The following is a 15,548-nucleotide window of genomic DNA, read 5'->3' on the forward strand; positions in this document are numbered from 1 at the left end:
TTTGACTTAAGATTGACCCACTTGGTCCATTTCCTTTTTGTATCAGTGAAGTGAAAAAAACACAGGCGCAATTAAAGGGAAAGAGATTAAAAGCATTTTTAATCACAGAGGCAGCACTTCATATACAATGCTGTTTATTTACCGCTGATAGTATGTCCAAATGTGGCACATTAGCGGCAGCAAAATTGAAGCCAGACACTAGACTATTGACCAGTCTTAAGACATCAGTATTCATTATATGCCGTGTCCCCGATGGTTTTCCCTGCCAGGTAAGCGCCCGGCAGAGGACGCGGACGAGGAGCACGCTTTTAAGCGCTCGCGCAACGCCGACGAGATGCTGGAGCTGCGCGTGTTGCTGCAGAGCAAAGTGAGGAGGCCACATGGCACTCTTGTTTGTCTCGATCTTTCTTCCGCCTTTCTGAGAATGACCAACCGCCCGCTCCCTCCTCGCTCGCTTCACAGAACGCCGGCGCCGTTATCGGAAAGGGCGGCAAGAACATCAAAGCGCTGCGCTCCGACGTGAGTAAACACGTGAAATGTTCAAGGATCCCAACCGCAACTCCTAGTTTTTACACCTTTGTGCATTTCCTTTGTCTTATCGCTGCTTTTATGTGGAACGTGTTCACATTTTGTCTGTTTAAATGTAGGGATGGGCAAAAACAATGAATTTAGTAATTATCTTTTTGTATTTTATTTTACATGAGAAAAATGTCACAGCACTACACCAAATAATAATGTCACAAAAATGACATACACTTACAGTGAAGAAAACAAGTATTTGAACACGCTGCTATATAGCAAGATCTCCCACTTATAAATCATGGAGGGGTCTGAAATATTCATCGTAGGTGCATGTCCACTGTGAGAGAGAGAGAAGAATCCAGAAATCACAATGTATGATTTTTTTTTAACGATTTATTTGTGTGATACAGCTGCAAATCAGTATTTGAACACCTCGGAAAACCAATATTTATATTTGGTATAGTAGCCTTTGTTTGCAATTGCAGAGGTCAAAAGTTTACTGTCGTTGTTCACCAGGTTTGCACACACTGCAGGAGGGATTTTGGCCCATTCCTCCACACGGATCTTCTCTAGATCAGACAGGTTTCTGGGCTGTCGTTCAGAAACACGGAGTTTCAGCTCCCTCCAAAGATTTTCTATTGGGTTTAGGTCTGGAGACTGGCTAGGCCACGCCAGAACCTTGATATGCTTCCTACGGAGCCACTCCTTGGTTTTCCTGGCTGTGTGCTTCGGGTCATTGTCATGTTGAAATACCCAGCCGCGACCCATCTTCAATGCTTTGACTGTGGGGAAAGAGGTTGTTCCCCAAAATCTCACAATACACGGCCGCGGTCATTCTGTCCTATGTGCAGAAAATCACCCCTAAAGCATGATGCTACCACCCCCATGATTCACAGTAGGGATGGTGTTCTTGGGATGGAACTCATCATTCGTCTTCCTCCAAACCACAGTCAGTGGAATTATGGTCAAAAAGTTAAATTTTGGTCTCATCTGACCACAAAACCTTCTCCTATGTCTCTTCTGTACATGTACATTCTGATTTCTGGATATTTCTTTTTAGATTATCTCTCTCACAGTGGACATGCACCTACGTTGAAAATTTCAGACCCGTCCATGATTTCTAAGTGGGAGAACTTGCAATATAAAAGGGTGTTCAAATACTCATTTTCTTCACTGTACATAATAATGGATACACACAATAATTATACCTTTTGCTATCTTGTGAAAAGGCATTTATTTTCTTTTGTGTATCAGCATGCATCATTGGCATGGATAGATACCAATGATGTTATTTCTTGTAAACAGATGAGTAATTTCAGACCAATTAGATAACAATAAACAATTTCTCACGGCATTACTTGCTGTAACTCCGGCCACTGCATGTAGTACTCAGCAACCTCCATTTGGCTGCATGCGACTGTTGTGTTTTTCTTAACATGACTTCCTTGTTACACAATGTTACCTTCACTTATCAGCGACTAGAGTTTTTCGAGATACAGTACAAGCTGTTGCTCGGCTGATTTTTTTTTTTTTTTTTAAATTGCGGGGGGCTTTTGTTTTGACTTGTCATCAAAAACCTGGGATATGAGCAGACTTTGGTAGTAGCAAACGTACCGTAATTTCCGCCCTACAGAGCGCACCGGGTGATAAGCCTCATCCAGTACATTTGTAAAGGAAATACCATTTGGTACATACATAAGCCGCACCTGTGTAAAAGCCCCAAACGCCTACGTTGAAACGCGAGATATTTACAAAGAAAGACTGTACACAGAGAGTTTAAGGTTTTAATTCCTTATCTTAGATTAAAATAGGAACAACCCGCTAGCACGAACAGGGCTGGTTAAAATAAATAAATGAATAAAAAAAGTAAGCTACTTTTGGCTTCTCCCGTTAGGGGTCAACACAGTGTGACGTTTCAGATGAACGCTAATATTTGTTAAAAAACATACCGGTAAAAAAAAAAAAGTAGCAACACGGCACAGCACTAACAGAACCTGTTAAAAAAAACGTACCTAAACCACTGAGACGCGGCAGTAACACAGCAGAAGCACTCTAGCACGGTGCTAACAGGGCCAGTTAAAAAAAAAAAAAAAAACATACCAGTAAAAATCGCTGATACGCGGCAGCAACACGCTCGTGCAGCGCTATCAGGGCCAGTTAAAAAAAAAAAAAAACATACTGGTAAAAGTCACTTCTTTGGCACATAGATTCCACCGGTCTTACTCTTACCTTTTCCGCTCGAGTGAATACACAAATTAGCTGCATCACCGCATAAGTCGCAGGGTTGAAAGCGTGTGAAAAAAGTCACGGCTTATTGGCCGGAAATTACGGTAACAAAAAGTAGCAGTTCTGCAAATAGTGAACGGGTCCTCTCTCAAAAAATGGCTTGAAGCTGATTATTGTCATTCCGAATTGTATATAAAACAGCCCCCTTGCTTCGCACCAACAAATTCCGCTATCTTAATGCTAACAGACAATGCAAAACACTCTTGACGGACTAACAAATAGCATAGATGTTGCGGTGTTATAGCCCTTCAAGCAATGGATATTTGAACACAAATGGTGCAGCAACACATACAAACATAATATAACGAAACTTACAGCCATATATTTTTTATCCTCTGCGAAAAAAGGACTAATATTATTATTGTGTGTTCTTTTTCTTGTGCAACATTTGGGTCAAAAACAAAGATTAACCCATTTCCCGACTTTTATTTTTCTCATGATGTGATTAACTTTTGTTCGGACGACAAACTAGTTGAGATAAAATCAGTAGCTGTAGGAGACATTCCATTTTCAGTTCCACACAAGTGACCACGCACAATTTATAAGGGACAGTGTAAATCTCGCGGGCCACGACGCTTTGGGGAATCCCTGGTTGAATCCACGATTATGCCCATCCCTATACATAATGTTGCTTTAGATTTTAAAGTTGGCTGAAAATGGTATCTCCCTGTACTTTGTCAAAACAATGATCTACCTGCTTAAATGAGATGCATGAGAAAATCCAGCAGGGTACATTGTGCTCGTCTCTGACCGTTTGTTTTGACCAGGTAGCGCTTGCTGTTTCTCTCACATTTTGCCAAAAAAAAAAAAAAAGACAAAAGTTCAGCGTGCATTCAATTAAAAATGTATTCCTTCTCCCCTCCCCCTCTTTCCCCCCTTGTCCTTTCTTTGTTTTTTTATGATTTTAATTTTTTTTTTTTTTTGTGAACTTGTTGGCCACCTTCTGCCCGTTGCCCATGTACTGGACCGACATGCCCCTCCTGCGTTGGCCCAACCCAACCCCGAACGCCCGCTCACCTGCCACCCCCTGGTCGACCTTGCCCATAAACTGCCCTTAACATGTGATTGAATCCCCCGCCCCATGCTGCCCAACCACCATCACCACCACCACCTCCATGCAGTACAATGCCAGTGTATCAGTCCCAGACAGCAGTGGCCCAGAGCGGTATGTCCCACCAGTTATTGCCTCACTGCCTGATGACAACGTCATGAATAAGATGCCTTCTGTTTTCGCTGCAATGGTTATTTATATTTAATACAAATGATGACAGTGCCCCCCCCCCCCACTGCCAAATCCCCCTACCCACCTCCACCAACCCTTTCACGTGTCCTCTTGATGTTTCTGTCCATTCCTAAACGTCTTTGCCACGTTAACACTGTTGTATAACGATATGTCCGATTCGAGGGGTGCAAGGCAGGGAGGCAGACTCCTATTTAAACGAACCCCTCCCCTCATTCACCCCTCCATTTCCTGCATTGCCACCCATGAGCGCTCCCCTTTCGCTCATTCATATTTCCGCTTTGCAACCCCCTTCACCTGCTATTAACAAGCTTTGACTTGTAGAGATGCAAGTGTCATATCACGATTGCACTGGCAGCAATATAAACCAACATTTTTATGTAAGAAGGAGCACGCCATATTCAGAGGTTGGAGACAAATACACTCACGTAGCACGTCTGATATAGCCGATAGTACGTTACATTTAAGTACTTTTTTTTTCCCGAGGCCATACGCACCCATATTAGTGTACTTTTTTTGTGGCCTAAAACGCCCAATGCAAAGTTATTACAAATAAATGTAAATAATACCTTGAAAATGTTTGAAATGTTTACATTTTATCCAAACCTACCACACCATAGTACATGGTTATGGTGACATTATGTTTGACATACAGTACTCATCATAGTCGATTTCAGCTGCAAAACATTAGTGTGCTTCCTAGTTCCAAATCTGAGTCCAAAGGCGAACAGCTTGATATAAAATTTATTGTACTAAAAAATAGCATGTTCCAAACGCTAGAGTCACAGTGTGTCTGTGTTTTAACTGTTTGTTCAATGAAACATTTGAAAGTGCACAGGGGGCTATTTTTATCCGTGACCCTTTGCAGGGGGAGTTACAATACTCAGATTTTGAGATTTGAAATCCAATTATTGGAGTTATTCAGTTAATCGTAGAAGTCCTAGCTGCATGACCAAGAATTCAATAGTTTTTTGTGTACTGTTTGTAAACTCGAAACATTGTATATCACAAATTGAGGACCCCCCTGGACTGCCTGCTTTCATCAGCTGCTTTTGTGCCAGTAGATTATGACTCGCTGCATCGAGATATGTCGGAACATCAGCCCGATAATGCCAATTGCGCACAAAGTCGCATGTACAGTGTATATCTGTTTTTAAATTGTAATCTCCAGTTGCAGTTGGTGGCATTCCGCCTCTGTTACACTGTGTTAAATTACAGGTGTACCCCCCCCCCCCCCACTGCTAAACACAGGCCCAAACCTTCCATACACCTTCCCTTTGCTTGCCACCCCCTTCCTGTCCTATGCCAGCCACCTTGCAGTGTGTAACCACGTGCATCTCGTTCCCCCGCATTCTGCCGCTCCCATCACCTCCTTGCCTGTGTTGTCTTTGACAGGACTTCTCAACTGGTCTCGTTTTCCCATGTATTCTATAATTCTTGTGAACGCGGACTTTTAAAATTTCAATGAGTGCTAAACATTGGATCCTAGTGATCAGGAATTAGGAATTTCAAACTAATTTGTCATACTCAAATTTTAATACGGCTTCAAACACTTTGTTTAGGAATGCAAGTTAACACTTCACGTCTTAACGCCCCGTATTTCAATCCACTGTAACATTATTCACACTTTAACATTAATGACGCATATAAATATAAGAAGGTAAAAAAAAAAACAAGTGTACGATAAGTAATAATTAATTTGACTTTGATTTCAAACCTAACAGCTTTTAAATATTAAAGGCAATATAGATTGTACTAAAAAGTTAAATACAATTGTACTCAGGCAGTGATTATTTTGCATACCTCTAGTCATCCTAGTACAGCACTTTTACGTGTCATAAACCTGACATAGTTCAAGATTATATCCATCCATCCATTTTCTTCGCCGCTAATCCTCACGAGGGTCGCGTGGAGTGCTGGAGCCTATCGCAGCTGTCAACGGGCAGGAGGCAGGGTACACCCTGAACTGGTTGCCAGCCAATTGCAGGGCACAAAGAGACAAACAGCCGCACTCACAATCACACCTAGGGGCAATTTAGAGTGTCCAATTAATGTCGCATGTTTTTGGGATGTGGGAGGAAACCGGAGTGCCCGGAGGAAACCCACGCAGGTACGGGGAGAACATGCAAACTCCACACAGGTGGGTCCGGGATTGAACCAAAAGTAAAAATATATCCGCTTACAACCTTGGGTAGCCGGAATATATCCAGTGGAGTGTTTGCAGGGTTTATCCACACTGCTAGCCACCAGCTAGCTTGTGGCATAACGAGCTTCCAGACCCTGCGGCCTAGCGGCGAGCTCTTCCAATTGTTGTTGTCGTCGTCGTAAGTGTGGACGTCCACATAATAGAGACATTTCAGGGATAGTTAACTGTTTATTAAGCACAGCAGCAAGGTTACCTAGCCTGTAGCTCACACTACATCAGGGCTCGGTAACCTTTTTGAGGCTGAGGGCTACTTCGTGAGCACCAATCGTATGAAGAGTTGCGTGAACTGTTTGCGAGTTATAAATCCCGCATTGCTTTACGTTTCAACATATTACGGTGTTCTGAGTAACACAAAATACATTTGGGAAGTTATATAATAATACTAAGTTGTTCTGTACATGGTGGCATCCAGGGAAGACGCATTTCTGTGGTGTAGGCACAGCGAGATAGCTACCTGCGTGCTGGTCATGCTGGTTATTGGGATTTGTGTTAGAAACTCCCAAATCATCAGGAAAAAATGAAATGGTAAAAAGCAGTTCAACAGAGTATCTCCACAACTGAGTACGCTACAGTTCTCAGTTTTTGCAAGTTTTCACCAATTATCTTCAGACATGTACAATGGATATAGAAACTAATCTCTGAATTGTCTTTGTAGGGTTTTAAAATAAAATGATGAAACAGTATCATGTCCAATGATGTGTTTATTTTGAGCAAGAAAAAAAAACATTCACTGTTCATCAGTATACTGTAATTTGTTAACTAAGACAAGCAAGAGTTGCATAATTTATGTTTGACGTCCACCAGTTGAGAATCACTGTCGTATGACACCCCCACGCCCACCCCCAATGCCCGCCCCCTCCCCCTTCTAGTGAGACCTTGTTCTGGCATTGTGAATGGGTCTTGCTTCAACGAAGTTATTCCACTTTGTGTTATTATGTAATTTGATATGAAGGACTACCCCAGCCCACTGACTCCTATGTGACCTCTTGGTAATTGTAGCCATTTAAAATCCATCCCTCCCAGATAATCTTGTCTAAGTGCATGTTAGCTTCGTTTAGTGATTGCGGGGAATAGCTCAGGGGGGTCGAGTCTTCGTTTCCTCTTTTTCCAAGTTTGAAGCGTCTTTGTCCAAGCGATTCTCTATGCGTTTCCCTGACTATGGCTTTTCTGCCCTTCTCAATGATGGTATTTTCTCATTGTCTTCTTTGCATAATACTTTGCGTTCATTTTGGCTTCCCCAACAGGATCCTGAGCGTGAACGCCAACATCGACACCATCGGAGACATTCTGCTGAAGATCATACCCACTTTAGAGGAGGTAAACATTGTCATTTGTATTCGACAATGATGTGTACAATAAAGTAATAGCTGATCATCAGCATACAAGGTATTTTATGGAAGTAGATTAGTGCCAGCAGGATTTGAATATGAAATGCAAAGTGAAATAGGATTTGAATTCAAAATGCCACAGAAAACAGGATTTCAATTTGAAATGTAAAGTGATCACATTTTCAACAGTTGCTACAATTCGCTGTCTGAAATTCACCATCTGTGCCACCAGGCAGACCATCCAGCCAATCGCAGTTACGCTTTCTTAGTCACGTGACGTCACATACAAAGAAAGCGTAACTGGATTGGCTGGGTGTTCGGTTCTGACCTGAAGTAACCCTGCCTGGTGGGACAGACGGTGAATTTTAGACTGTTAATTGTAGCCAGTTGAATTGTTAACATTGAAAAGTTACACTGAAATAGAACTGTTGAAAATGTGATCACTTTACATTTCAAATTCAAATCCTGGTGGCACTAATCTACTTCCATAATATTTGCTGTCAAAAACTAAAGGTAAAGAGTTTTAAAAAAATGTCAATTTGATCATTATGTATATTTTTATGTGATGTAGAATTCTTTATGCAGTGCTACCTCTACTTACAAACATCTCTAGTAACCAAAAATTCAGGTTTCAAAACAAGCACCTATTTCTTCATAATAAGGCTCTGCTAAAACCAAATCCTGGTGCGATACCGCGACAATGCATTAAAAAAAGTCCGTGCATACAGATTTTCTCAAATCGTAGGGACCAGATCAAAACATCCCTGCTAATTCTTTCCAGCTAGGCAGAGCAGCTTCACTCTTCACCACATTCTCATCCACTATTGTATCAGAATACATGGCCAAATCCACAGTAAACCCGGTGGGACACACTGTGGTCATCCACAACGGGCCGAGGCTTTAACCAGTCCCTCCCATTGTTGTGTTTGTGTAATAAGTACCAGCATTACAGCGGCATCGACTTCGACTGCGAGCTCCGCCTGCTGATCCATCAGAGCTTGGCGGGCGGCATCATCGGCGTGAAAGGAAGCAAGATCAAGGAGCTGCGAGAGGTAGGCAGGGAGCCTTAAAGCGACGGCGGTTCAATTTCTGCTCAAAATGACCCGATGCCATTCCCCATGCCGTAAGTAACACTTCGATCGTGTTGTTTGCCGCCACCAGAATACACAGACGACCATCAAGCTATTCCAAGACTGCTGTCCGCATTCTACAGACAGAGTTGTGTCTGTTGGCGGGAAGCCGGAGCGAGTCGTGGAATGCATCAAAGTCATCCTGGAGCTGGTGGCTGAGGCGAGTCTTGACCTAGTTTATACACTTCCACAGACATTTTCTTCTCCTGCACATGGAGGCAAAACAGTTGATGATGGATGAAAATATTCGGTGTCACACTCATGCACCGAGGGGAAAATGGAGAAATAAATTGCTCTGCTGTCAGCTGTATAATCACTTCAGTCCCTCCCATAAATTAGTATTTATTATCTTTAAAATAAGGCTGCATATTTGTTAGCTAATGCTAAGCAAAATAACGTCAAACAGCAGCTTGTCTGTGTGATGCAGGCTCCGATCAAAGGCCGCACGCAGCCTTACGACCCCAACTTCTACGACGAAACATACGACTACGGCGGCTTCACCGTCATGTTCGAGGAGAGGAGCCGAAGGCCCATGGGGGGCTACCCCATCCGCGTGCGGAGCAGCTTCGAGCGCCTCCCCCCCGTGCGCGGCAGCCGCCAACTGCCCACCTCGCGCCGGGACTACGACGATTTGAGCCCCCGTCGGGGTCCGCCGCCGCCACTGAGCCGTGGACGTGTGGGCAGCCGAGCCCGCAACCTGCCACTCCCGCCGCCGCCACCTCCGCGAGGCGGGTGAGGAGAATCGCTTCATTATTTTTATGTGGCAGCCATCATGACAACAGTATTGTAAAGCTTTTTATTTGATCAGATTTTTATTGTATTCATAATGTTCTCTTTTAATTTAATTTGTGTCCTTTGGAATTTAGCCACAATATATTCTTGATTTTATGTAGAACAAATGTTAATTTTATTTATTTATATATTTGTTAATGTATTTGTCCATCCATTTACTGAGCCACTTATCCTCACAAGGGTTGCAGGAGTGCTAGAGTCAATTCCAGTCGCAGGCCACATGGAGACAAACAACTCACAATCACAATTCAGGGCAATTAAGAGTCTCCAAGGAATGCATATTTTGGGAATGTGGGAGGGAAGCGGAGTGCCCAAAGAAAACCCACGCAGGCACGGGGAGAACATGCAAACAAATACTGTGCTGCCTGTATTTATAAATATTTTATTCATATGTATTTGGATTTAAGATGTATTTTATTCATAAAATTTTTAGATTGTATTTGTTTATTTTGTATACAATTTTATTTTTTTTTGTTTTTAGATTTTGTACGTAATGTTTTTCCTTTTATTCATAATTAATTTTTTATACTTTATTTTCTTATTATTTGTTTATAATTACATCAATATATATTCCCTATGAAATGCATTTTTTGACATGCCCATGGCAGCTATTATGACAACGGTTATTAGTTATTTTATTATACATTAAAAATATTATACAGTACTCATTTTTATATTCATTTGTTTTATATTATATTCGTTTATTTTATATTTATAGTTTACATCTGTATTTTTTTTATTTTGTTTTTAGTCCAGATACTTTTTGTGTAATTCATTTGAATTTAATTTGATGTATACTGTACTCTAGATTTCATTTTTCATTTTCCTCCAGTTTGATTTTATTCACAATACATTCTTTTGATCTTATTTATACCATATTTAGGTTCTATTTTCTTCACAATATAATTCTTTTGTTATTGTTTGGAATATATTCAGCGGTCATTTCATCCATATTTGTTTTTAGTCTTTACATTTTATTCATTTAAACTTATCACAATATTTGTTTATTTCATAATTAATTTGTTACGAGACCATTTATATTTCTTCTAATCATGCTCCTTGTTTACAGTGACAGATTCTCCCACAGCAGCTATCACGACGACAGACCAAGGTGAGGCCGAATATGTCCTCTCGCGTCTTTTTAGCAGCCGTGTGACGCTTGAGCGTTAACCACGCGAATGCTAATCCTTTTTCATGTCTGCAGTGACAGAAGAAGTCGCGGAGGAGAGCGCTACGACAGCATGGTGAGTGCCGCCGTCTGTCTGTGCAGTTAGTTCCCTCCCGATGAGGTGAGGCGATCAGAATTCCTCGTCCGAGCGTAGTACGAGCGTAGCGGGCGCGAACGCTGATCCTGTTTTTTTCACAGAGGCCTGCGGTTGCCCGGCAACACTCGTCTCCTTGGTTGCCTCGTGGCAAGCAACGTATGCCGTCCGGAGATCCGCCGGGCGAGCAAAGAGAGTCGTTCCTGTGCAGCGTGGCTTCAAATTTATCATAATTAAACCACCATTTTGCCGTTAGTAATTGGATTAGGTGGATTTATGGCGTCAAACAGAGGCCAAATGGGTGCGACCGGCGGAGGTCCGCTGACTCACATTCAACTAAGACATGACGTCAGCCAGAAAAAGTTTAAAAGTTAGTCTTCTTAATAATCCAAAGCGGGAATTCAGAACATTCTTTGAGATAGAGGACCCCCACCCCCACCCAAAACTAAACTAAAATACAGTGAAGAAAATAGTATTTGAACACCCTGCTATGTTGCAAGTTCTCCCACTTAGAAATCATGGAGGGGTCTGAAATTTTCTTCGTCGAGAGATAATCTAAAAAGAACAATCCAGAAATCACAATGTATGCTTTTTTTTTTTTTTTTTAAATTTATTTGTGTGATACAGCTGCAAATAAGTATTTGAACACCTGAGAAAACCAATCTTAGTATTTGGTACATTAGCCTTTGTTTGCGATTACAAAGGTCAAACATTTCCTGTAGTTGTTCACCAGGTTTGCAGACACTGCAGGAGGGATTTTGGCCCACTCCTCCACACAGATCTTCTCTAGATGAGACAGGTTTCAGCTCCCTCCAAAGATTTTCTATTGGGTTTAGGTCTGGAGACTGGCTAGGCCGCTTCACTCTTAACCACATTCTCATTTGCTATTCTTCTTACGGAGCCACTCCTTGATTTTCCTGGCCTTGTGCTTCAGGTCATTGTCAAGTTTGAAAGATCCAAACACAACCCATCTTCAATGCTCTGACTGAGGGAAAGAAGTAGTTCCCCAAAATCATACATTGTGATTTCTGGATTTTTCTTTTTAGGTTATCTCTCTCAAAGTGGACATGCACCTAGGATGAAAATTTCAGACCCCTCCATGATTTCTAAGTAGGAGAACTTGCAATATAGCAGGGTGTTCAAATACTTATTTTCTTCACTGTATATCGGTAACCATCCAGGACAGAATTTAGATCTAAGACACTGGACAGTTTTTATTCAGACACAATGCATATCATTAAAGGGAAGTAAACATGATCCTGATATTAATCAATATCTGCACCGACATTGGCATTGATAATGCCATAATGTACAACCAGATTGATCCTGCTCTGACTTTTTGTAAAGACAAGGAACAACATTTCCAAACAAGGCAAATACATGACATCAGATACAGTTTTCTGTTGCCGTTGCCATTTTCCAACTCCCCTCACTCACCCCAACCACCACCGCGTCCCTGTGGTCCCGGTCACGTGACTTCCAAGTCGGACCACGGGTTCAGCCGAGCAGGCGTCAACCCACGAATGGGTCCAAGGTCGTAAAAGTTAAGACTTGACCCAGTTAGAGTGTGTATAAGATAAGTTCTCCATGCGATTGTACTGTCAGAGACTTCGTTCCAAAGTTCAAGTTGTGCCAGAGGGACTGCAGGTGTGACATTTCAGGTCAACAACGTGTGAAACATTAATATGTGCGCGCGCGTCCGTCTGCATGCCTTACCGCGGCCGTGTGTGCACCTGGATTGATTCCAGATCCTCAGTTGGTCGAGTTAGTTAATCTCATCTGTCAGAAATTATATATAGAATGAATATGAAGATGAGTTATTATAATTCCAAGTCTGACAGCGTGCCATCTTTAATCTGACACTAAACCATCTTTTTCCTTCTTTCCTGTTCCTAAAATACAGAGCGGAGGCGGTTATGGTGAGTCTCACCATTTGTGTTAATCCAGAATGCATTCAAATGATTGAATTTTTTTTTACCTGTTGTGGTTTTGGTCTTGAACGTATCCCCGCTATAAATGGGGGTGGGGGGGGTTGTTCAACTGTACAAGTAATGTGGGAAGTGTAAAAATAAACCTTTTATCTTCTGTTCTGATGTTTTCAAGATAACAATTCCTGGGATCACTTTCATTCTGGTGAGCGGACAAAAGAAATAAAAATAATGCAGCACTGTAATTCATAATAAAAAACACTTTGTCGTCGGCTCCCCAGGTGGCCGAGGCTCATACGGTGACATCGGCGGTCCCGTCATCACCACGCAGGTCACCATCCCCAAAGACGTAAGCGTTCGAGTGCAGCCGAATAGCCGGGGTAGAAGACACACAGCTGCGATGAAATATTGTGACCGTTTCGCAGCTCGCCGGCTCCATCATTGGCAAGGGCGGCCAGAGGATCAAGCAGATCCGCCACGAGTCCGGCGCCTCCATCAAGATCGACGAGCCGCTGGAGGGCTCGGAGGACCGCATCATTACCATCATCGGAACGCAGGACCAGATCCAGAACGCTCAGTACCTGCTGCAGAACAGGTGGGTGTCTCCCAACTTTGTAATAAACGACCTGGGCTGAATCTTGAAAATTCTTACATATCAATGTGGCGCATACTTAAAATTCTTTGACGTCAAATAGCTGCACTTTGCTTGTTTGATGGAATGTCGTACCTGTACTTGAAAGAAAATTTAAGAAGATTAGAACCTTGAAATTTGAACTACATAAATATCAGGCTGGATAGTTTAATCAGCTTGTTAGTTCAATGAACTAATCTACAGTGAAGAAAATAACTATTTGAACACTCTGCTAGATTGCATAGGTGCATGTCCACTATGAGAGAGATAATCTAAAACGAAAAATCCAGAAAATCACAATGTACGATTTTTTTTTTTTTTTTAATGATTTATTTGTATGATACAGCTGCAAATAAGTATTTGAACACCTGTCTATTAGCTAGAATTCTGACACACAAAGACCTATTAGTCCAAGGTTCTGGCGTGACCTAGCCAGTCTCCAGACCTAAACCCAATAGAAAATCTTTGGAGGGAGCTGGAACTCCGTGTTACACAGCGACAGCCCAGAAACCTGTCTGATCTAGAGAAGATCTGTGTGGAGGAGTGGGCCAAAATCCCTCCTGCAGTGTGTGAAAACCTGGTTTGACCTCTGTAATTGCAAACAAAGGCAACTGTACCAAATATTGACATATGTTTTTTTCTCAGGTGTTCAAATACTTGTTTGCAGCTGTATCACACATAAATTGTTAAAAAAAATCATACATTGTCATTTCTGGATTTTTCTTTTTAGATTATGACATCAAACAACCAACAACTTTTATTAGGAACATAGTCGCTAGCTTCAAGCAGACAGTGGAGAACGCCATTGACGGGCTAACGATTAGAATCGACTAATTCATCAATGAATGTAGAATCTGCAGTGTGGGAATAATAATCCAGAAAGTGCTTGAATTTTTACTTTTATTATGTCCTTGAAAAATTTCTTTCATAAATATCTACTTGGCTGACTAGTTGGCCTTACATGGATAGATAAACCTGAACATAAAAACCATTAAAGAGAACCAAGGGCTGGGAAATCATTTACAACCCCTGATAGGTGAAACTTTCATATTTTGTCGTCGATGTTCCCCCCAACCCCCCCGCAGCGTGAAGCAGTATTCCGGTCGGTTCTTCTAGTCTGGAAGAAAGACGAGAGAAGCCGTGCTGTACGTGTACCATTTGGTCCAGAGCCAACATTCCTCCGCCGTGGACAGATCATTTCTGCCGTATCCATAGAAGCTTCCAGAAAAAGTTTAAAAAAAAAAAAAAGAAGAAGCTTCCCCATAACATATTTTTGTGCTGGTGGAGATTATTTTCAAGGACATGATGTATCAAAATCATCTTTTACCTTAGTGTTTGCATTACAGTGCGCATGCAGCCTTTTTTTTTTTTTTATGATTTTTTTTTTTTTTAATGAAGTAATTTTCATACTCACATTTTAGCATTCTTGCCGGACCTGGCGAGCGTAGCTAATTGTCGTCAGCCACACGACACCTTCATGACAAAAGTGGTTAACTGTGAATATTTTATTCAGAGGCCGGCAGATTCCCATCTCTTTAGCTACAGTTTTTATGTATGTCTCACTATAAACACTAAAAAGACTGTTGTTGAAATCTCACACATTTGCTTTGATGTTTTATGAATGTTTGATACTTTTGAAAAGATACCCACATTTCTTGTTTTCGTTGAGCAGCGAGGCGATGTACAAATTGTGTATATAATATTTACATCCAGATTTTTCTCTTCCCTCTCGCCAAATAAATGCTTTATGTCGTCTTTTTGTTTTGTAAGTGTTTATTGTATTCTCGCATTTTGTCATTTTCATGGTTTATAGACATTTGTAAAATGTTGGCAAATGAGACGCCTTTCTGTGTATTTGTTATATATTCTGCAGGTCTTTGCCAAATAAAGGTTTTTGTTTTCCACTCGTGGTTCCATTATTTGGTTGAGGAAAATACATTTTTGGGTCAACGCACCACAATTCAGGCTTTTTTTCCCCCTCTCTTTCTAAATGTAATTTTTTGTTATCCCCCAAGACACAAATATTACACCTACTCCTCCTCCTCCCACCCCAAAAAGTATTTAAATGTTTTGTTCTTTAGCAGCTTCTTTAATCAGGTGGGGGAAAAAAAAAAATCTAATCTTATGTTCTGTCAACACTGCCAGTTGTTGCTGCCAAGTGAAAAAAATTAAGTTCATATGTTGTCTTTTTTGGTATTAATAAAATAGAAATGTAAAAATTAA

The 15,548-nt window shown here is 41.5% G+C and overlaps 1 protein-coding gene across 8 annotated transcripts in view; it reads left to right on the plus strand.

Annotated features, from left to right (window-relative positions):
* The window catches only part of hnrpkl (heterogeneous nuclear ribonucleoprotein K, like), a 19,641-nt gene extending 4,412 nt beyond the window's left edge, over positions 1–15,229 (plus strand). For 6 of the 8 annotated variants that reach the window (XM_061800542.1, XM_061800541.1, XM_061800540.1 and 3 more), the window contains 14 exons: positions 270–367; positions 463–519; positions 3,930–3,973; positions 7,499–7,571; positions 8,521–8,634; positions 8,744–8,872; positions 9,140–9,444; positions 10,574–10,615; positions 10,709–10,748; positions 12,670–12,685; positions 12,870–12,899; positions 12,976–13,043; positions 13,120–13,289; positions 14,411–15,229. In XM_061800542.1, coding sequence (XP_061656526.1) covers positions 270–367; positions 463–519; positions 3,930–3,973; positions 7,499–7,571; positions 8,521–8,634; positions 8,744–8,872; positions 9,140–9,444; positions 10,574–10,615; positions 10,709–10,748; positions 12,670–12,685; positions 12,870–12,899; positions 12,976–13,043; positions 13,120–13,289; positions 14,411–14,441 — 1,217 coding nt within the window. In that variant the 3' untranslated portion in view covers positions 14,442–15,229. Of the gene's footprint in view, positions 1–269; positions 368–462; positions 520–3,929; positions 3,974–7,498; positions 7,572–8,520; positions 8,635–8,743; positions 8,873–9,139; positions 9,445–10,573; positions 10,616–10,708; positions 10,749–10,870; positions 12,900–12,975; positions 13,044–13,119; positions 13,290–14,410 lie in introns of those variants that run through there. The other 2 variants (XR_009792223.1, XR_009792222.1) reach the window with 2 other exon arrangements.
* Positions 15,230–15,548: the final 319 nt, after the last annotated feature.

The sequence above is a fragment of the Syngnathoides biaculeatus genome, chromosome 17 (genome assembly GCF_019802595.1).
Source record: "Syngnathoides biaculeatus isolate LvHL_M chromosome 17, ASM1980259v1, whole genome shotgun sequence".
In the NCBI taxonomy this organism is placed as follows: Eukaryota; Metazoa; Chordata; class Actinopteri; order Syngnathiformes; family Syngnathidae; genus Syngnathoides; species Syngnathoides biaculeatus.